This window comes from Cricetulus griseus, chromosome 5 (assembly GCF_003668045.3).
Source record: "Cricetulus griseus strain 17A/GY chromosome 5, alternate assembly CriGri-PICRH-1.0, whole genome shotgun sequence".
NCBI classification, from domain to species: Eukaryota; Metazoa; Chordata; class Mammalia; order Rodentia; family Cricetidae; genus Cricetulus; species Cricetulus griseus.
Window position 1 is genome coordinate 20,937,817 of NC_048598.1, and position 22,032 is coordinate 20,959,848.

At 43.2% G+C, this 22,032-nt stretch overlaps 1 protein-coding gene across 1 annotated transcript; it reads right to left on the minus strand.

Moving 5' to 3' along the window:
- Positions 1-1,243: 1,243 nt before the first annotated feature.
- Cd84 (CD84 molecule) lies at positions 1,244-21,809 on the minus strand. Its single transcript, XM_035445316.1, has 8 exons — positions 21,798-21,809; positions 17,757-17,880; positions 16,163-16,507; positions 7,762-8,013; positions 7,268-7,405; positions 2,809-2,900; positions 1,845-1,907; positions 1,244-1,309 (listed from the first exon to the last, which is right to left on the minus strand). Exons 1-8 carry the CDS (start codon positions 21,807-21,809, stop codon positions 1,244-1,246), a joined length of 1,092 nt encoding a protein of 363 aa, XP_035301207.1.
- Between the last annotated feature and the right edge of the window lie 223 nt (positions 21,810-22,032).

Here is a 22,032-nt window from a genome sequence, read left to right on the forward strand (position 1 = left end):
ACAATCTTGTTTCTAATTCAAATAAAAATGGAGAAAAAATTGTGTCTGACACACAGAGGAAAACAAATAATTACTTCTTCTGTAAGTCAAAATGAAATGAGTTAAAGTGAAATAAGGATGAATTGGGGAGGGGTACAGAAAGTTCACTGCTCATGCCAGGGAAAGCCTCATAGAGGAGGTACTATTTGAGGTGGGATTGGAGGACATGTAAACAGACAGGGCTGGGGACATACATCCTGGCTGAGGTACTGTGTTATAAACAGGCAAGGAGCTTGAGAACATGTGTGGTGTCTCTGAGGAGGTTCCCACAATGCATTCTACAATCACTGGTATCGTCATGATCTCTTATTTTGATGGTTCGCTTGCACCCACTTCCCTCAGGGTGTCAGAAATGTAGCTGGACAATTCTTTTTGGAGAGTGAGGCTCTTGGGCATGGTGTCTTCTTGCCAAGGCTGTCTGAAGTAATACACAGGGAAGGTAAGCCTGGTCAGAAAGGAAACCCTATGAGGCTTCTGAAGACCTCCGGCAGTCTAATTTCTACAGAAAGAACATACTCTAATGTTACACTTAGACAATGTATCTGCCTGGCTTAGGGCCACAACTCACAGCTTTCTAGGTAGCACAGTCATCTATATTTGGGCTAATAGTGGCAGTTGTGTCCTGCATGGTGGTTCCTGAGCTGAGGGATGTGTAGGGGTCGCTACAGTGGCTTGCCATGTGTTCAAGGCATCCAAGGACGCCTTTCCAAAGTTGCTTAAGGTACTGTAGCAATTGGTAGAGGCCTTGCATCAGGGTTTCAGACACACGTTGAGTCTGCACAGAACATATAGCTGGTATGCCAGGGGGTGTTCCAGGTGTCCAAATATTGATTGATATCTTCCCAAGATGTTGGACAGTGATGCTACATCTAGGCATGAGCATCCTCCAGCTATCTTCAGTCTTCTGTAAACATGAACAACCTTCATGATTTCTTCCAGTGTGCCATAAAAATATGTTTACATGTTCTGTGATGTGTGGAAGTTTAGGAGCCATCATATCAGGGATAAGTAGGGGCAAGTGTCCATAAGCCCATCTGGGTACCAGTAATGCCCAGCAACAGAAGGCTACTCTGCTTGTGTGTTTGGACGTGGTCATTTGCAGTGCCCTGGTAAGGGATAGCCAAAAAAGGTCTAGATCTCCAGGACACCCACGCTATCACTGGTTGTAACTTCAGTTCCCAGTGGGAGAACACTGCCTGCTCACCTAGACGATAATTTCATTACCCAAAGTCTTGGGAGGTCTGCCATCACTTGTGTCGTTTTTCCGCATCTGTGTAAGAGAGGGAAATAAGGAAGCGTGTTAGCTGAAAGGAGTGGCTGGGTAAGTCCAGCCCCATGAGGTACCAGGAGAGTTAAGGAAATGGCACAGGGTGATGTCTTAGATTTCCCCTGTGCTTGGGGACATCTGGGATGGCAAGGCTCTTTGGTGAGCCCTTTGCCTTTGCTCCAGTCACCCCATTTGGGAGCCTCGGGAACTTCTTAGCCCAGAAGAGGTAAGTAGAAGGGAATAGGGGTATTTGAAATTGGTTTTGATTGTTAGGCTTCAAGCAACATTCAGGCTGCATTATTTGTTCCTAGTTCATCCTTAGTTGTTCTATTCTCCAACAATTCCATTTTCTCCCCTACATAGAGACAAGTAACTGTTGGCATCTCATCACCACCAATGTCTCATGTGGTCTAGTACTTCAGGATGCTGTGAACAACTTCCCCGTTGGCTTGAGGAGACTTGAATTTTGATGGATGGGATACACTAGGGTGGGGAGAACAAATGGAAGAAGAGAGGTAAAAAGCCACACAGGATTTACCTTCTCAGAAAGCTGCACTGAGGAGTAAATGGTGTTCACTGACTCTTCCTTGTGGGACAGCACCTGGAAAAGAGATCCTTTGCCCTCAGCGCGAGTGCAGAAGACAAACCTTAAGATTCTCCCACCCTAACTCCACTCTCTCCATCACTCACTTCTGATCCCAATTTTTCAGCATCACTTCTTGTTCCCTCCGACTTTGGATTGGGTTAGGGTAGAGACGAGGATGAGTGGGTGGCAGCTGGGCACAGCCCTGTAGCAAAAACACCTCCAAGAGCCAAGAGGAGGGTTCTGTGTAGTTTGGACTGAGTCTTGCTCAGTTGGGAGTTTGGTTTTCTGCGACTTATGTGAATCTCTAACAGCTTCTTGACAATTTAAGCTCAGGGTCAGACTAACCAGAGAAAGCTGAGTGTCTCCCTTCAGTCCTTGCAGACTCCAGAGGAACAGGCTTGTGTAGGCATGGAAAATGATCTTTAGTGGAGGTGAGGCCCAGGCAGGTAGACAAAAGGCAAAAGGTATGGATCACAGTGAATAAAGAATCTGAGAAAATAAGCTTCTGATAGACCAGCTAGTGTAGTTAAAGATTTCTATCTTTAGTTATGTAGCCTTGGGACAACTTTCCAATAACTTTGCCCTGTTGGAAATCCCATGACATCCCTCATTTCACAATAAGGACTCCTTCATTGTTTGATTCCTCTGGGGAGAGCTTCTTAGACACAAATCACATCTAACCCACAGCTCGGGGTCTTATACCATAGAGGTTGCCATGAGGAGACAATGGATTACGTTTGCTTTCATAGGGAGACCCATGGCATCATTTCTTTAGCATAGTGTTTCTTTGTGGGTTCTTCCAGATTCTTGGCTGTAGCTTCTTTTTACGAAATGGCAAATAGAGGGCAATTACTGCCCAAGACTCCTATTTTGCTGGTGGTAGTGGTAGAGTGTATTCAAGGTAGCATCGGCTCACCTTGCACTCAGGAATTTCATCATAGATTCTAGACTCTGTGAGACGATCATTTCTTGACATTTTACGGTATGTTGTTTCTCTTGAGACATCACCTGCCACAAATAAACAGAACAATAGTCTGTGAAAGGTAGGTAGGTTTTTAAGAGACTGTTTAGTCTTATTTTATCTTTCTGTGAAAAAGAAATAAAACCCAGAGGTCAACTGGCCCCTGCCCTACAGAGAAGGGTGCCTGGATCCTCAGATGGTCTTTCCATACCAAGGATTACATGTGTGATAGGACCCATCTCATTCAAATCTCACCGAAAACCCAGTGGGAATGCCTTTTCATTCCTGAAGTCCAGTTTAGCCCGAAGAGAATTTCCCCAGCCCTGTATGGAATTCAAAGATAGCTCTGGCATTGATGACCTGTCATGGCTAGTGGACTTTCCATGTCAGGGTCTCAGTTGCTTAACTTGATTGATTTTAATTATAGTCAGTGTCTTATTATCCTGATGCATAGCTGACTATAACCACAAACATTCATGAGTTAGGTAAGTATTTATTAAGATATTCATTTGTGCCAGCCTCCATAGGAGGCCTCAGAGAAACAGAGAAAGGGTACATAGATCCTTACTTTTCCTGAGATAGATGAGGCATTAATCTCAACATATCCTTTTTCTTTAGTATTAACACAATGCTTTAGGATCAAGTTGAAAAGAGATAGCTAGAATTTTGTTCCTTCTTATTACAGGACACCAAAAATATGTACAAATAATGGGTCGGATTAGAGATTATCACAGGCTTCAGTATTTCAGAGCTAGTCTGGTCTCTGCCCTAGACTTGGTGAGGCAGCCAAAGTGATCTCAATCTTATTTGTGGGTGCAAAGAATAGCCTATATGTATCTATCTGTCTCCATCTCTCGCATCTCATCTGTTTTGGTCTCTCTTTCTTACTCCTTCAGTTGCGAGAGGAAGACAGATGTTTCATTGAGCAAACTTAGAAATCACGCCAAAGGGACTATGACATTTCCCTTTTGTGAATCCATTTGAGTTATGATGCATGTCATAAAACCTTTGCCTTAGAATGCCACCTCTATTCCATACTCAGGCCTGCCAATTATACACAGAGGAACTAATGTTTACCTAGTACCTGTGTATCAGGGGCCAGGCTGACTATGGCATGTGTGTAGTCTACTCAATAAGTATATGCAGTAAGCCCTATTATTATGGATTATCCTGCAGCCGAGGCAGTGGAATCTCCCAGAGCTAAAAATAACTGGTCAAATAATAGTTGAGATGGAATTTCATCCTACATGTATTTGTCACAGTAATGAGAAAAGGCACCAATACATCAAAGGTCTACTTTGATAGGACTTGGGGAAAGTAAAAAGAGAACAGCCCCTCCCCCCAACATAGTTTGTAAGAATGAAGGGCCACCTCACTCTCAAAGTGCCGTGCGGTTGGTGGCAGCAGCTTGTCTAGTGTGAATGTGCCCATGATGTGAGGACTGACCCTGACCTCTCTTCTTTCACTCCTTTCCCCCATCCAAGCATTGCTGCTGCTCTCCAGAGCAGATTGGAGCAGAGCTACTTGCTGATGGTGCTTTTGCCTATAATTTCTGGCTCCGGGCAATACTTCCTGATCCAGAAGATCCATAGGTTACCCAGTTTTCTCCTGGATGGTGAGTCCTCTCCTTACCCATCCGACCAATTCACAAGTGTGACACTGTAAAATTTTACCTTCAAGGTTGGTTTGACTTCACCAGCTGGAGAGGTTTAACTCTTGAGTGAAAACAAATTTAACCTCCATGCACCAGAAGAGTCTCTATTCTCTTGTATTTTTGGTTGTAAGGCTAGCCTTTTAACGGCTGAGCCATTATCTCTCCAGCCTGAGGGTCTATTCTCAAGTGACACCTTAGTTTACAGGCACATCTCCATGGAGCCAGTACAGTGTGGCCAGGTATTGTCTTTGACACAAGAGTTCTGTTGCTCCCTCAAGTGGTGCATTCTGGGTAAAAACTTCACCTCTGGCAGGGCCCACATAATGGGTCTCAGGCCCATTGTTTCCTCTGACGTAGCCCTGCGATGTATGCTGAAGAAATGGTACAAATTTGAGTCACAGATTATCAAAAGAAAAAATACCTCCCCTAGTTTTACTTTGCAATAAAATTTGACCCTTAATGTCCACTCTCAGGTCAAGAATATTAACCACCTCCTGGCACATCGGGTTGTAAAACTGGGTATTACAATTAAATTTCTATTGTCATAATTTAGGTAAGGACATAGATCTCTTATATTTAAGCCTTCATGGCCTCATCACAGTGCCTCAAGATGCAAGAGGGATGTTGTATGTGTCTTACTAGATTATTTCACACTAGTCCATCTCCTTTAAAGTCAACTGTTCACCTCTGTAGGGGTGGTGGGACCTGGGATCGTGGAGCCTAAAAATGAGGCAGATTCAAGCCTCAAACAATAGCCAAATGTATCAGAGAATTTATACTCTGAGGGTTAAGAAGAGTCACCTAAGTAAAGCCTATAGTCACAAGGACAAGCCAAATGTGGAAAAACCATGTTTTTCCATAGAGGCATGTAAACACATAACAACAGCCAGTTGTAACGAATAATTTGAAGTAAACTCAGTCCTATTCACTACACCTAGGAGGAGCAAAAAACACATTCGAAGAACAATCCCGTGCTTTGAAGAAATTGGGATCACAAGACACTTGTCTTGTTTTCTTGAAGTTTTCTCAAAAACACTGAGAATTCTCCTCACATGACTCCATTCTTGGACCTTGTTCCAACACTCAACCACAGAGGACATCTTTGATCACCCTTTCTTTGTTGTACTCAAGCCCCTGCTCACCAGCCACTCCATCTAACAACTCTGCTTTCTCCCCACCTTAAGTTTTAATCCCCTCACTCCTTCTCTGCAAACAGCGCCTTTCCTTACCCTGGTCTTCTCTTTCCCTCACACAGTCTTAAGAACTTCATATAAGGAATTCAGGGAAGAATGAAAAACCGTCCTCCATTCTTTCCCCTCACAAAGTGGCTAATGGGGACCTTTGCACATTTGGATACGTATGTACACCAAGCCCTGCTAGATATTAAACAAAACCTTCAAAAACTAGACCAGGGATCTAGATTCCTTTCTTGACTTCATGAGTCCTCCAGGTCTTTAATAACCAGGAGGATCTATATATCTATATATTATCTAAATGCCTATCTAATCTAATCTATCTATCATCCTGTCTGTCTGTCTGTCTGTCTGTCTGTCTGTCTGTCTGTCTATCTATAGATTAAATAGATAGAGTGAGCCAACCTCTGAGGGTGATTCTTTCTGAAGGGCACATGGGGCTGAATATCCCAGTTATTACCTCTTCTGGGTCAGTCCATCAGCAGAACTACCATTCTCTCTGGTCCCTGTTTACTTAGCCTTCTGGTATAATCGATATCCTTCAGATTAGAAGCCTTTAAACTCCACAAGGCATTGTTGTAGGAGTATCAACCATTACCATCAATGTTGGCACCTGTCTCCACTGTGATGAGTTCCTAGCCAATAGTGATGCCTTAGTTTGTCCTTTAAATTCTCACCACTTCCTTCTCTAAAATACCACTTGAGCCTTTTTTTTCTTTATTGTTCTACAACCCTATGGCAGAATCAGGGACCTCAGTCAGTGCCCCTTGTCACCCCATCAGTTCTGATGCAGCTCTAGTAGAAAAAAAGATTTTCTACCCTTGTCAGCTAATTGGGCTGGATGATTATAGAGTGGGGGGTAGAGACAGGGCTGGAGAGATGATGACTCAGCTGTTCAAGACATGCCCCATCTCCCAGAGGACTTGAGTTTATTAGTACCCACACTGGGTGACTCACAACTGCCTGAAACTCCAACTCCAGGGAATCTGATGTTTTTTCTGGCCATTTCAGTCATGGAGGTATGCATATGTGCACACACACACACACACACACACACACACACACCATTAAACAATAAATATTTTAAAATAAAAATGTAGAGACAAAAAAAATCCCCTCCTTCAAAAGCATAAACACTCACCCTTTAATGATCAGACCCTGATGACTTGGGGACTGACCCCAGTGACATCTTATGATTAGTTCAAATGTCCAGTGTTAAGAAAGACAGCTGATATTGTAAAATTTACCACTTAACAAGATAGTGAGATGCCCAGAAATGGACCATATAAAATGTCTTGGAAGATAAGACCAAATAATTTCCTTTAACTGTTAGAAAGTAACTTAGTTCTCTTTCATGGGATATTCTATCTCTGAGACTACTTACTGCATCTCTCTTTCTCTTGTAGCACACATTTTCTTTATTAAATCTTGTGTGTGTGTGTGTGTGTGTGTGTGTGTGTGTGTGTGTGTGTGTGTGGTGTGCAGGCGCTATTATGGTTCCACTCCATGCTGGCTAAATAAACGACTTCACTCCCTGGAAGAAAGAAGACACATTCTCACATTTTACCTTTCAAGTCAATCCTATTCCGCCATCTCTTGTACAAATACAACAGAAACCCAAAAAATGGAATGAGAATAAGCAGAAGGAGAGCGGCAGCCAGTCCACTTGACAACACAGCACGGCGAAGGTGGAAATTTGGACTGTCTGGAAAGAGAAATTGTTGTGAGTCTTGGCTATCAGGAGACAGAGACAAGAGTCTGTGCAGGTTTGCCCACATTCATGGCCACTGTCAAGATGGGATGCCCCACGAGAGTGCCAAAGCTCTTCGATGAACAGTCTGAATCAGAGTCAACCAGGGGCTCCTCAAAAGGCTTGGGAATGATTAGCACTTCCTAGAAAGGTTGGTTTCCTCCACCAAAGCTACCTGGGTGTAGATACAGCCAGGGCTAGTGTCAGCATAGAGGAGGCATATGTATGTGAAGATAAGTCAAAGGTTAAGCCTTGAAGCTCTTCGGAGCGATCTCTGAGGCTTTCCAGAAGAGATGGATGGAGTTGGTTACCTGTGCAAAGTTGCTGGGCAGCGACAGAGTCAGAACTGTTGCTGACAGGGTTCTGGGCAGTACATGTGTAAGTCAGGTTTTGATCCTCAGGGGACTGGAAGATTTGAAGGACATTACTTCTCTCTCCCAAGGGACTCCAACTGTATGTCACATTCTTTTCTTCTTTCTCCACAGAGCACGTTAGTGTGACATTACAAGAATTGTTCAAAAATGTTATTGAACTCTGTGTAATTTTTGCTTTTCCAAGCCGACCTATGAGGAGAAAACATACAAGCCTACAGTGAGCTGAAACCAGCATCTATAAGCTCCTGAGAATCAATTGTTAACTTTTCAAAAGTTTTTATGATAGATGTTAAACATGGAATTAAAAATTAATATGACAACAAATAAATTGTACCAAAATTACTTAAAAATCATTTTTGGTGAGTTGCACATATAGCATGCTCTGTAATGACATACAAGTAAGCATTTCTTTTCAAACCCAGAAATCTTAAAATCAGCCACGGTGGGGGAGGGGGAATCAGCCATAAAAGATGTTTTTATTTTAATAAATGCTTTTCCTATATTTATTTATTTTTCTGTCACTCCCATTAAGCATTTAACAAGAACTTTTTTCTTTGCTTTTTGAGATTATAATATAATTAAATAATTTCTCCCTTCCCTTCACTCCTTCCCTATCTTTCCAGAGACCCCTCCTTTTTCAAGTTCATGGCGTGTTTTTCATTATTTGTTTGTACACATCCACATACACGGATCTATTCTTCACTTTCTCTTTTATTGGAAATAGATTTTTTTTCCTCATATAGGCTATACCCTGAGACAGTAAGGGGTGGTGAGGAAGAAATGGGAGGAGTAGAGGGAAGAGAAACTAGTCATGGCCAAAGTTTTTAAACCGCAGAAATTTGGAAATTTTGCAATTTTGGGCTTGACTTATTCTTTTGTTAATGATGCTCTGCACTTGAGAAAGCAATGGAGGAAAGGTTGCTAAAAAAAGATGAATCTTAAAAGCATATCATGTTGGTAACCATTGCATCGTCAATATAAAACAAAACGCTGTAGTGATCTAATGCCTGTAAAACATTTCTTTTTCTTTCTTTCTTTCTTTCTTTCTTTCTTTCTTTCTTTCTTTCTTTTTCTTTTTTCTTTTTTTTGGCCTCAGCAAAGGAACTTATATTTAGGTATGCAGATGAATGCTATAATCCTTGCATTTGGGAGTGTGAAGCAGAAAGATTATAAATTTGAGGCTAGCCTGGGAAACCTACTACAAGCATTCAAAAACAAAACAAAACAAAACAAAACAAGACTGAATTTGAAAATGATGAGCATTGAAGGTGTGTTGGTTTGAATGACAATGGTTCCAGTGGCTCATATGTTTCAATGTTTTTCACCAGGGAATGAAACTATTTGCAACAATTAGGAGGATTAGGAGGTGTGGCCTTGTTGGAGTAGGTGGGGCTGCTTCTATTTTGCTGGGGGTTATAGATCTGTGTAAATTACTTATCTGATCTTGGTTTAACTTTGGTAAGTGGCATTCACCACAAAAATTACCTGTTTAATTTAGATCTTCCAATTTAGTGAAGCACTGGATTTCTGAGGTGTCTGTTGTTATGCTCCCCCTTTTCATTTCTGATTTTGTTAATTTGAATATTCTCACCCTGTCTTGTAGTTATTTTGGATAAATTGTCTGTCTTTTTTTTTTTTTTTTTAAAGCTTCAATAAGAATCTTTCAGGGTTTCACATTATGCACCTCAATTCTGTTCTCCTCCGGGTCCCCCCATACTTCCCCTCATTCCTGTTGCATCTCCCTCCCCCACGAAAGAAAAGAAGACAAAGTAAGCAAGCAAGCAAACAAAAAGAAGGGAAAAATAGAAGAAAAAAAACCATTAAACCAAAACAGAACAACAGCAACAAAACCCACACTGAAACAGCAAAATCTCTGCTTCTCCTTCTCTCCTGCTTCTCCATCACCTCTTCATCTGTCCTGGTGGCATTGGAGGCATTGGTGTGTCATCAGCTTGACTGGCGACTGTTCATTGCAATGAGTCATTGGTCTGGTTCAAGGTCTCCAACCATCCTCACTGGTTCTTCACTGGAGCTCTTCTGGGGTATACTCTGTCTTGGAGATATTGCTGGTATCGTTCTGCAGGACCAATCCCCTCACAAGCTCCCGCAGGACCTAGATGGGGTAGGGTCAACCCAAGGTCCTGTTGTGGGCCTGGGTATTGTTAGCCAGTCAGGTCATATCGCGCCACTGGGGCCACCCGCCTTGGGTGCAGTGGTGGAGTCATCTCCCCTACATGCATGTCCTCAGAGTAGGTTCATCCTCGCCTGTGGTGAAGGGTGGAGCCCTCCCTCCCGAGTGCAGGGGCCAGCTCTCTTGCTGCGGTGGGCAGCGAGAGGTAAGGCCAGCTCTCCCAGGGCGGTGGAGGGTGAGACTGGCTCAGTCTAGCTCTCTAATTTAATCTTACATGATTCCTAAGGCCTCCTGGGGTGACACTGGCCACAGACATCAACACAGACCTTAGCTGCAGCTGGACCATGGTCCCATACATGACCCTTGACCACTGCTTAGGCCCGGACGACAACCTGGCTCTGGGTGGAGGAAATGGCCACTCTGGTGGGAATGGTTCCGACAGCCGTGTGGTTGCCACCAAGGCCTCAGGTTTCGGCCCCAAACCTGGGCCTCTAAGTGACCATTATTGGCAATGCAGGACCCAGATCTCAGGTCAGACCCCCAGCCGTCATAGGACTATGAACCCCAACATGGTCCTTAGAGCAGCTGGGTCTGGATATCCCCATTGCCACTGAGGAACTAACTTGGCCCTTGATCTTGGGTGTCTGCACTGCCTTCCATGGTAGCAGGAACATCGGACATCAGCACAGACCCTGGCTGTAGTTGGGCCATGGACCCTGACACGGTCCTCAGCTGCAGCTCGGGCCCAGATGACACCATGTCAATGAGTAGCTGCGCAAGTCACTCAGATATGGATGCATCCTGGTCATTGGTCACCAATGCAGACTCAGGTTGCTGGTTTGACCTAGGACTTCTTCCTGGCACTTGGTGTCAACTGGAGCTAGGTATGTCAATCTGGACCCTGGCTGCTTCAGGGCCACAGACCCAGACATGGCTCTCAGCAGCAGCCTGGGCCCGGATGACACCCTGGTTCCGGATGGTACCACAGACCATCCATGTCTGTATGGCCCCTGCTGTGGCATGACTCCCCTGAATCCACCCCAGCTGCAACTCTGGCCCAGATCTGGGCCTCTGTATGGGCCCTAGTGGTAACCCATGCCACAGTGTTCAAGGCAGACCCCAGCTGCAGGTGGACCACGGACCCAGACATGGCCTCAGACATCAGCTTACCCTGGTCGACATCCTTTTTCCGAGTGTTGGCTCCAGACACTCAGATCAGAATGGCTCTGAAGGCAGCGTGGTCCCTGGACCAACAAGGCCCAGACCCTAAGCTTCACGTGGCTTTTGGTGGTACCGTGGGGACAGGGCATCAATATAGACCTCAGTTGTGGTAGGACCACTGGACAGACATGGTCCTTGGCAGCAGCCTAGGCCTGGATAAAACCAACTTTTTGTTTCATTGATTCTTTTCTTGTTTGATTGTTTTCTTTGTTTTTATTTTGCTGATTTCAGCCCTGAATTTGATCATTTCTTGCCATCTACTCCTCTTGTGTGTGATTACTTCTTTTTGTTCTAGAGCTTTCAGGTGTCCTATTAAGTTACTAGTACGATTCTTCCCCCCCTCTTTTTTTTTTTAATGTAGGCACTTAGTGCTATGAACTTGCCTCTTACATCTGCTTTCATTGTGTCCCTTAAGTTTGGATATGCTGTGTATTCATTTTCATTGAATTCTAGAGTGTCTTTAATTTCTTTCATTTCTGTCTTTTTAAAAAAGATTTATTTATTTATTTATTTATTTATTTTGAATATAACATCCTGCTTCCATTTATGTCTGCATGCCAGAAGAGGATACCAGATATCATTATAGGTAGTTGTGAGCTACCATGTGGTTGCTGGGAAATGAACTCAGGACCTCTGGAAGAGTAGTCAGTGCTCTTAACTTCTGAGCCATTTCTCCAGCCCCTTCATTTCTGTCTTGACTCATTTTCCATTCAGTAGAGAGCTGTTCAGTTTCCATGGGTTTGTAAGCTTTCTGTTGTTGTTGATAATCAGCTTCAATCTGTGCTGGTCTAATAGGCTGCATGGAGTTATTTTAGTTTTGTTGTATCTATTGGGACTTGCTTTGTGACTGAGTATGTAGTCAGTTTTGGAGAAAGTTCCATGAGTTGTAAAGAAGGTATATATCTGTTAGGTTCATTTGGCTTATAGTCTGTTAGTTGGGTGGTAGTGGTGCATGCCTTTAGTCCTAACACTTGGGAGGCAGAGGCAGGTGGATCTCTGTGAGTTCGAGGCCAGCCTGGTTTACAGTGGGAATGCCAGGACAGGCTCCAAAACTACACAGAGAAACCCTGTCTCAAAAAAAAGTCTGTTAGTTCCAGCATTTCTCTGATGAGTTTTTGTCTGGATGACCTGTCTATTGGTGAGAGTTGGGTAGTGAGGTCTCCCACTATCAGCGTGTGAAAGTCAAACTGTGATTTAAGTTATAGTGGTGTTTCTTTTACAGATGTGAGTATCCTTGTGTTTTGGCACAAATGTTAAGAATCGCAATGCCCTCTTGGCGGATTTTTCCTTTGATGAGTATGTAGTGTCATTCCCTGTCTCTTTTAATAAGTTTTAGTTTGAAGTCTATTTTTTCAAATACTAAGATGGTTACACCAGCTCCTTTTTTAGGTCCGTTTACTTGAAATACCTTTTCCCAACCCTCTCCTTTGAGGTAATGTCTGTTTTTGATGCTGAGGTGTGTTTCTTGGATGCAGCTGAAGGATGGATCCTGTTTTCACATCCATTCTGTTAGTCTGTGTCTTTTTATTGGGGGAATTGAGTCCATTGATATTGAGAGATGTCAATGATTGTTGATTCCTGTCATTTAGCTTTTGTTGTTGCTCTTGGTGGTAGTGGGGTGTACATGTGTGTGTGCATGAACACACACACACACACACACACACACACACACACACACACACACACCCCTTATTTTGATTTTATTGCTCTAAGATTTTTTTATTCCTGGTTAACCTCCTTAGGTTGGAGTTTTCTTTCTAGCATCTTCTGTAGGGCTGGATTTGTAGATAGATATTGTTTAAATTTGGCTTCATCATGGAATATCTTATTTTATCCATTGATGGTGATTGAAACTATTGCTGGCTTTGGTGTCTGGGATGAACATCAGTGGTCTTTTAGAGTCTACAGCACATCTGTCTAGGACCTTCTGGCTTTTAAAGTCTCAGTTGAGAAGTCAGGTGTGATTGTTAATAGGTCTTCCTTTATATGTTACTTTAGTCTTTTACCCTTGAAGCTTTTCCCCAAACCACAAACATAAACTGGTCCTGGTATTTTCATAAACAGTGCAGCTAAGAAACAGTTTAGAGAAAATTTAATAGGATTCAGACTATATCTATTCTGTCCTCTGATGGTTTTGCCATCTCTGGTGTTAATTGTCCTTTTACAAAGTGGCGCATTTGGCTGTTGCTTTAGAGGTCCTCTTGTGCCTTCTTCTTCTTGGGTTTTTTTTTCTTGAATTATAGGGGAATTTGTAGCTTCTCATTGTAGATAGCTAATAAAATCATTTAATTCACAGCCACCTTCATACTTCTTTGGATTTAGCTTCTTGTTGGCTGGTGAGAAGTAGATGGTAGGAAAACCTTTGACTTCATATGGAGAAGGCACATCATTGACTGTGGCATCCGTCTTGGCTATAACAATATTTGGGTCTCTTTGCTGAGTTTCTCTCCCAGTTCTTTATATTTGGGTTCCAGATTCTTACAGTGACCACACCAAGGGACATAAAATTCAATCAGCACATCCTTGTCTTCATTATTCACTATGTCATCAAAATTTTCTGCTACCACAAACTTGACAGGCCCATCGTTGGTCTCTGGGATAGGTTCAGACTTTAGGTATCTCTTCAGGTTGCCATCAAAGTAATCCTACAGGAACCGCTCGAGAGCCTTGCTGTCCCGAGAGAACTCTTTCTGCATGACAAACTTCTCTCCTATGGCTTTGTCCTATTAGAGACTTCTTCTTCTTCTTCTTTTTTTTTTTTTTTTTTTGGCCCAATCTATTTGGGGTTCTATAAGCTTCTTGTACCGTTATAGGCATGTCCTTTAGGTCAGGAAAATTTTCTTCTATTTTGTTGAAAATATTTTTCTGGGTCTTTGAGCTGGGATTATTTTCCTTCCTATACTCCTATAATTCCTAGGTTTGGTCTTTTCATTGTGTCCCAAATTTCCTGTATTTTTTTACAACATAATATTTTTATTGATTATTTGGGAATTTTATGTCATATACACCGATCACATACATTTCCCAGTCCTCTCAGGTCCACCCTCACCCTTGTGTATCCCCCAAAAGAAGGAGAAGGAGGAGAAGGAGGAGAGGGAGAAGGGGAAGAAGAAGGAGAAGAAAGAGAGGAAGAAAAACAACAACAACAACAACAACAACAAAAAACTGCAGGCATTCCCTGCAAACATACCAGCCGAGCAGGCCAGGTGAAGTAATGGAAGACCTTCATCAGTCCCTGTTCTCCTCCAAACCCAGTCACCTAGTTTCATCCCCAGCTCTGCCTGGGGACCACCCGCTGCAGCCTTCCTTCTAACCTCCACCCACCCTCATCTCTTGTGGCTCCCACAGACCTCCTCCTCCCCTCCCTCTCCCCACATATTGCCTTATCCCAGCCCCAGAACTCCAGCAGGCACTCCCTGATAATCCATAGACCACTTCTGCTAGGGAAGCAGGTCAGCTGTCTGTAGATATTCCCCTCTCCTCTAGATCCAATCCTCCGGTCTCATCCCAGTGCCATGGCAGACTCTCAGGGTGAACTCTCTCCACTGTCTCCCCGATTCCAAGGAGATGAAATAAGCAATGGCTGATTGAACAGTCTCCCCTCCTCTCTCCTATGAATCCCTTCAGACCCCTAGCCTATCCCAGGTCCAAAGTGTCAGTTCCCAATACTAAGAAATGCATTTTACTTGAAACCCCCAGTGGCCACAACTATCAGGTCCAAAGAAAATTTCCTATCAGACAGCACATATCCATCACACTCTCTGAAAATTCAGAGAGGAAACAGAAACCAAGGAACAAAATACCCACCAAACAAAGATAAATCCCCAAATCAGCACCTAGACTTATAGTCATCCCAATCCCAGGTACCTAGATGCCAGCATCAAAACACAGTCAATAATAGGCAGAGAAATGTGTCTCCACGGTCCTGAATATTCTGGCATCTGAAGCCCAGTAAAAAGACCATATTTATCTGTTTTCAGAGAGATGTGTGTGTGTGTCTGTGTGCATGTGCGCACGCGCATGCACATTGGTGTAGCCATAGTGGTAAAAACTATACATATTTACCTATTTTTAGAGAGACTTTTTTGTGTGTATGTGTGGTGGGTATTGGTGTAGCCATAGTGGTGAGAACTACAATCTCATTTCACTTTCTCAGTAGGAACTGAGATGTTATCAGCATTAAGCTGCTAGGCAGAGAAAGCCAGATTCCGGGCTGACTGATCTCCACCCTCCAGAGCTGAGGCAAGGGACTCTTGGGATGGTACATTTAGCTACCTTGATCGTGGTATTCAGTGCTACACCTGTGATTAAGTTCTACAGGAATACGAGGGATTCCATTCATAAATAAGCACAGATAGAGCTGGAACATTCTAAGTCCGCTCTGCAGACTGCACTAGCATCAGTTTCCTGCTTTTGACTTTGCACACAGAGCTGCCGTTCTGTGAACATTTGCAGGAGGAGAGTGTTCAACCAGAACCTGCTGATTTTATCTCCTTGGAATCGGGGAGACCGTGGAGAGAGGTGACCCCAGAGGGTCTGCTATAGCACTGGAGAGAAGCCTGGTGGGTGGATCTGGAGGAACAGAACAGGGGACGTGAAGGGCACTCAGCAACTCCTTTTATGGTTTTTTTTTTAAACTTTCCTGTGTATTCTGCAATTATTTTAAAACAAGCAGCTTTTTATAGACTACTTTGCAGATGGCATCTTACTAGATTGTCCTAATAACTCTTGTGACTTGGATAGTGTGATTGTTGACATTTTATAACAAAGAAAATAAAGATCCAAGGACGAGGTCTGCTGGAAAAATAATACAGCTAAAGTCTCTGCTGGCCAGCACTAAAGTTAGACCATTAGAAGTGCTGATGTGCCTATACAATTATAAGTGTGAAAAGAGTTAGGAAACCATTTTCAGAAGTACAGATACGCTTTAGGTCAGAAATCTCCAAGGCAAAAGTAAAACCCACCCTCTGTCCTCCCATAACTTACGGTAGATATGAAGGTTATAGCGCTTTGTGGTGGTGGGGGTATTCTCTACATTTATGTTTGCAATGTAAGTTCCCTCATCTTCCATCCTCAGGTCTCTAATGACTAGGTCATAGTTCTGATCTATGACGGATATTCGTCCTTCATAAGTGGCCTGGATCACAAAAATGTCACGTGGTGCTCCTTGGAGTCCTGGTTTTACAAAAGCAACGGATGAAGCAAATGAAGAAACCCAGCCAATGTTCTTAACTTTCTGTGGCTCTTGAATATTTAAGGGGAAAGTAACCGATTCCCCAAGAATCCCATTCACCACAAGCAAATCTGCATGTCTTCCTGCTGCTTCAGGCCCTGAGGATAGAAATAGAAAACAGAAGCCATCAGACTGTTGAACCTCTTTGTGTTCCTTCTCTTTCTTGAGTATCACTGAGGAACTGCCTCACACACTGCTCATCCTGTGTTGTGAGGATTTCTTCTTTCATTCTAGGAATGTTTTTCTTCTTCTTCTTTTCTGTTTATTCCAGACAGTGTGTGTGTGTGTGTGTGTGTGTGTGTGTGTGTGTGTGTGTGTGTAGTCCTCACTGTCCTGGAACTGGTTCTGTAGACCAGGCTGGCCTTGAACTCAAAGAGATCTGTCCAACTCTGTCTCCACAGTGCTGGGGTTAAAGGTGTACAGCATGACTGCCTGGCTAACTCTAGGTATGTTTAATGTGCTGTAACAACAAAATTTATGTTGTCTGAAACAAAACTGTCCTTGAACAAATACATGTGTTCATTCATGAATGAATGAATGAAGAAATGAACTTAGCCTTACTTGCTTCAAGGGAGTCCATACAACACAAGAGTGAATTCCAATACTTAACTCATTCTGTAAGTAGCTAAACAGCCATTGTGTGTCAAAGACTCTATGTAGGTTGGGAAGATAGAAGTGAACAGAATATGATACCTCCAAAACCATCAACCTTGGAAATAATTTTGCCAGAACCTAGAATAACTCTTTGACTTTATCTTCCAAGGATAAAAGGAAAAATATAACATGTTTTTTGAATACCACAGTAAAAAACAAACAAACAAACAAACAAAAAGCAGTAACTCTCTTACTCCAGGAACTCAATCCATATTCTTCCACTACTGGGCAGAAGGAACAGAAAAGAGACACACTTGATATCTTGGACATAAGAAAGGTTTCTGGTCTTTTTCCTTGAATGCCTTCTAGCCTTCAGATTTTATGCATCTAGGTAAACATGTTTTAACACAGCAGATTTACTTACCTTGTATTCTTTAATAACCAGTAGTATTTGAGATTGGCAGGGATGATACATGAAGTATGCAATATTAGATATGACATTGAACTGACCAGTCAGAAACAGTGTTAATCATGAACAACCAGCTGGGCTGTTTTGATATGAACTAGTTATGTGTAAGCCCCCAAGACCAAGCCATGTTTTCCACATAAGTGGATTCAGATTAACCCTAAAGTTGACACAGGGCGTGGTTTCCAGAGGGTCTGTTGAGAATTCAAGTCACTAAAATGAAAGGATTTCTTAACCTGGTGGTGCTCTCACTTATGGCCACCTGTGCCCTTCAGCTCAGTAGCTACTGCGGGATCCCAGGACTGCTAGGATGAACCTCTCCCCTTTCGGGTCAGTGGAAGGTTTGCCCTCTGGAGGAATATTCTGGTGCCTTAGTTGGATGTGCAAGCCAAGCCAACACGTTTCAGGGCACTACAACAAGGAAGGGTGGAACAGAAGGAAAATAGGGACACTTACCAAGCTACCTATACACCCATGCTATTTTAGGACCCCAGGGATCATAGGATACCACTATAGTCCCGAAGGAGCCCACAAGATATAAAAGGAAACATGATGAGTGCCAAATGGGAAAGATGACAGGAAGAAAACTTACAGAGAACATAAAGTTAGGCTAATGCTGTCAGAAATCCCCAACATCAAGTGTTTCCAGATAAATTATCATACTGGGCTGATAGGGTTCACAAAGGGCACCTGGAATATCTTAGCTTGTGTCTCAGGTATAGCATGCCAGAGGCTAAACACAAAGGATCCGGAGCTTGTTTTCTGGTGCTGTGTGACTTCTAAATGCTTAACGCATTTCAAACAGAGGGCCCCAAAATTTTCATTTCTAACTGGGTCCTGCAAATGCCATAGTCAACCCTTGTCTCAGATCTCCTAAATATCTCAAGGCTTTTTAAAATCGAGGTCCTATGGCTTAACTGTCATTCTACTCTTTGGGTTTAAGTTATGTATGAGACGAGTCAGATATATGATATCTAATTCCAGCTGTATTCCATCATTATGTTCTGAAATGTGGGGGCCATTTGCTAAGGCTGAGAGCTTCTTGGTGTTAGAGCAGTTGTGCAACCACAAGTGTTTGAATGTGGTGTGGGTGTTAAGCTCTGCTCCACTCCCCACAGCCAAGTCATTCAGGAAATGATGCTGGGCTATCAAAGAGCCAGCAAGAAGGGAGGGTGATAGGTAGTTGTTGTTGCAGGGGAAATACTGCAGCTTTTTGCACCACTGATGCTGCTGCAAGAACCCAAGCTCGCTAAGAAAAAAACAAAGGAGTTTGAATAGGTGTGAACCGAATTTTCTGCTGCTTTTAAAGACACACAACTGCTCTGAGAGAGGTAGCTGTTAAGACTACAGCACATAGCTGAAAAAACACATGAGACAGGCTCCAGCCTGGGCATCTACTTCCAAACTGGGCAAACTCAATAAAGTTACAAAACCTTTCTCAGTCTATAATAGCTGTAACATTGGCCTCATCTGCTCAGTGAGCAGCAAACGATGTAATGTGAGCAGGGGAGGGGGGGCTGTGTTAAATATCAAAGTGAAACTACAGTGAATTATTCCTGGTGTTGATCATGACCAATGTACATTTTAAAGATTGCATGGCCCTTCCCTATGACTACGCAGTGATGCTGAGGCCATATTGGACCCCTACGGTGTGAGGACGTGTTGCTGTGATTGGTGTAATAAAGCTAGGCAGGAGGTATAGATGGGATTTCTGGAGAGAGAGAGGAAGAGGAGGGGGAACCTGGGCAGGCAAGACAGCCCTATAGGCCAGGGCGCTTCACCTCAGAGCACGTATCTGCTCTGTTCTCCAGCACACCTTCACCTTATGTAGGTCTTGTCTCTAACCCCTCCCACTCTAAAAGCATTGGGAGCTGGGAGAATGGAGCCTAAGAATGAGGCGGACTAAAGTCTCATGCAATAGTTAGTTAACTTTATTTAGAGCCTCAGATAATTTTTTTCTTTTCGTTTTGTTGGAGACAGGGTTTCTCTGTGTAGCTTCCGAACCTGTCCTGGAACTTGCTCTGTAGACCAGGCTGGTCTTGAACTCACAGAGACCTGCCTGCTTCTGCTGGGATTAAAGGCATGCACCACCACCACCTGGCCTCAGATCATTTTTATTCTGAGCCTTAAGCAAGATCATCATACAAGCAAAGTACACAAGTTCAAGCTATATATAATCACAAGGACAAACTGTGTCTGGATGGAGAACAACAGTAAATGCAATGGGGAATCTGAAGCAAATCCTCTCTCATTTGCTACACCTAGGAGGGGCACAAGAGTACATTCCAAGAACAATCCTGTGCTTTGGAGACTGAGATCATGGGACTCTTGTTCTGTTTTCTCACAAGCACTAATAATGCTCCTCACACAGCTTCATTCGTGGACTATGTTCCAACGCCTGACCACCAGTGTTAAAACAGCCCACTCGTGTTTTCTTTTTGTGTCAGATGACATTACTATGGTCTCAAATATGTATATTGATCTCTGTCAGTCCCCCTTCCCGAAACACTGCCTACTTTAATGCGGAGTCTTGTTTTCATCACTAATGTTTCTCCTATAACCAGTGGATGGTTTTTAAGTAGTTCTTGGGGTTGGGGGTGGGGTGGAGAATAAGCACAAATACCCTTTCTTGCTATGGGTATAATCACTGTCTCTATTTAGCAATAGAAATATGAAATAAAACAAACAACAGGAGAGGAAATCCAACAGAAAAACTAAAAACGAGGGTCAGAGAGAACTTTTCACCGGCCTTTGGGTCTTGGTCAAAGTTTAAACTGATTAATAAGAAGGGACAGTCAGCACATTGTAGCTTCCTTTACTGGGATATCTGCTTTGTTTTCAAAGAAAATCCACATAAATCTATAGAATGGGGACCTACAACATAACAACAGTGCCCTGAACTGCAGATCAAGAAACATAATCCATGCCAGGCTGTATTGCTTGTTACAACCAGTCCATTATGATCCACAGGAAGGAGAGAGACACTTATGGGTTTCAAAGGCTTTAATAAATCACCCCTTAAGTGGGGTCACTGATCAATCAGGGCTGCCGGACGAGGACTCGGGATCCTGGTTTCTCCTGACAGCACCAAGCAGGTGCACAAGCAGGGTTCATAGACACAAAAATCATAAACATTTGTTGCCAAGTTACAGATACAATTTTCACAATTAGAAGCCAAAGATTAGGGACTTTCCTTGTGTGTTCCATCAAGGTCAACTGACACAAAATGGGAGTTTCTCAGTCCAACCAATCAAATTCATTTGTTCTTTTTGTTGTTAGGAACAGCCATAATGTATTAGATAACTAAGGGACATAACAGACTATTTCTGTTACTTAAGGAGGAGGTCTGTCAGCCATTGGAAAGATCTCAGCTCCCCTAAGGCTTGGGAGCTTGAACTTCATTTTACCCTGCAGGTAAAATAGAGTCTGAAGTCAAAATGACAGTACTTCGGCCAAGGTGCTTTTGCCTGCTCCCTTCACGGCTGACTAGCTAGACATCTAAGAATGTACTGAACCAGCTAAGTTTCAGAATCCTGCCTGGGAAATGAAACTAAGCAGAGCTGTCATTTTGAGCTACTTTGAGGACTAGATTATATGACAGATCCCTCCATTTTGAGGAGAATTAAGAGACCCTCAGGAAGTCTTGTCTTGAGGAACATCCTTGGCCTGCCCCTTTCTAAGTCACTGTTGACCTGCTGTTTAAGAACATGACTTCCTGGATGTGACTGCTGGTATTATGGAATACTAGCCATCAGTCCTAGGAAAAGTTAGAACCCCTTCATGCCTCAGTTCCCTCAGTTTTACAGTGACATTAGTAATAACACTGACCTCTTAAAAGTGTCATGAGATGCTTTGCTGATGCCCATGGTAGGCCTGCCCTTTCTGAGAGACTATGGAGGAGGGGTGGAGTGAAGTGGAGGTGGGGGGCAAGTGGAGGAATGGGTGTGAGGAGAGGGGGGAAGCTGCAATGGGGATGTAAGATAAACAAATTAATGAATAAAAAAGTGTCACGAGAGCTAAAGAAGCTAATATCTGTGGGCTGGCATATCCTGACCACTGTATTGTTTCTTAAATACAAAATAAATAAGAGGCTGGAGGGATGAGTCAGTCTGTCAAGCAATTGCTTTGTAAGCACAAGGACTTAAATTTAGATCTTTAGCACACATCTGTAACTCGGGCACCATGTGGGGGGAGGGTGTTGGGGGAGAGATAGGCAGATCCCTGAAAGCTCATTGGCCAGCCAGTGTAGCTGAATCAGTGGACTCCAGGTTCAATTAGAGAACCTGTCTTAAAAAATAAGGTGTTCATGAAGGTTCCCACATATGTACCTGCATGTACATGGCACGTAATTCTCTCTCTCTCTCTCTCTCTCTCTCTCTCTCTCTCTCTCTCTCTCTCCCTCTCTCCCCCCCAAACAAACAACCTTTGTTGAAGGGATTAAAATAATACTTTATACTACTCTGAAGGAAAAAGAAAAGGTTGGGACATTGGAATGAGGAGGAAGGATATTTTGAGAGGAAGTAGGGACGGTTGAATTATTGCTTAACACTCACTGCTGCCCTT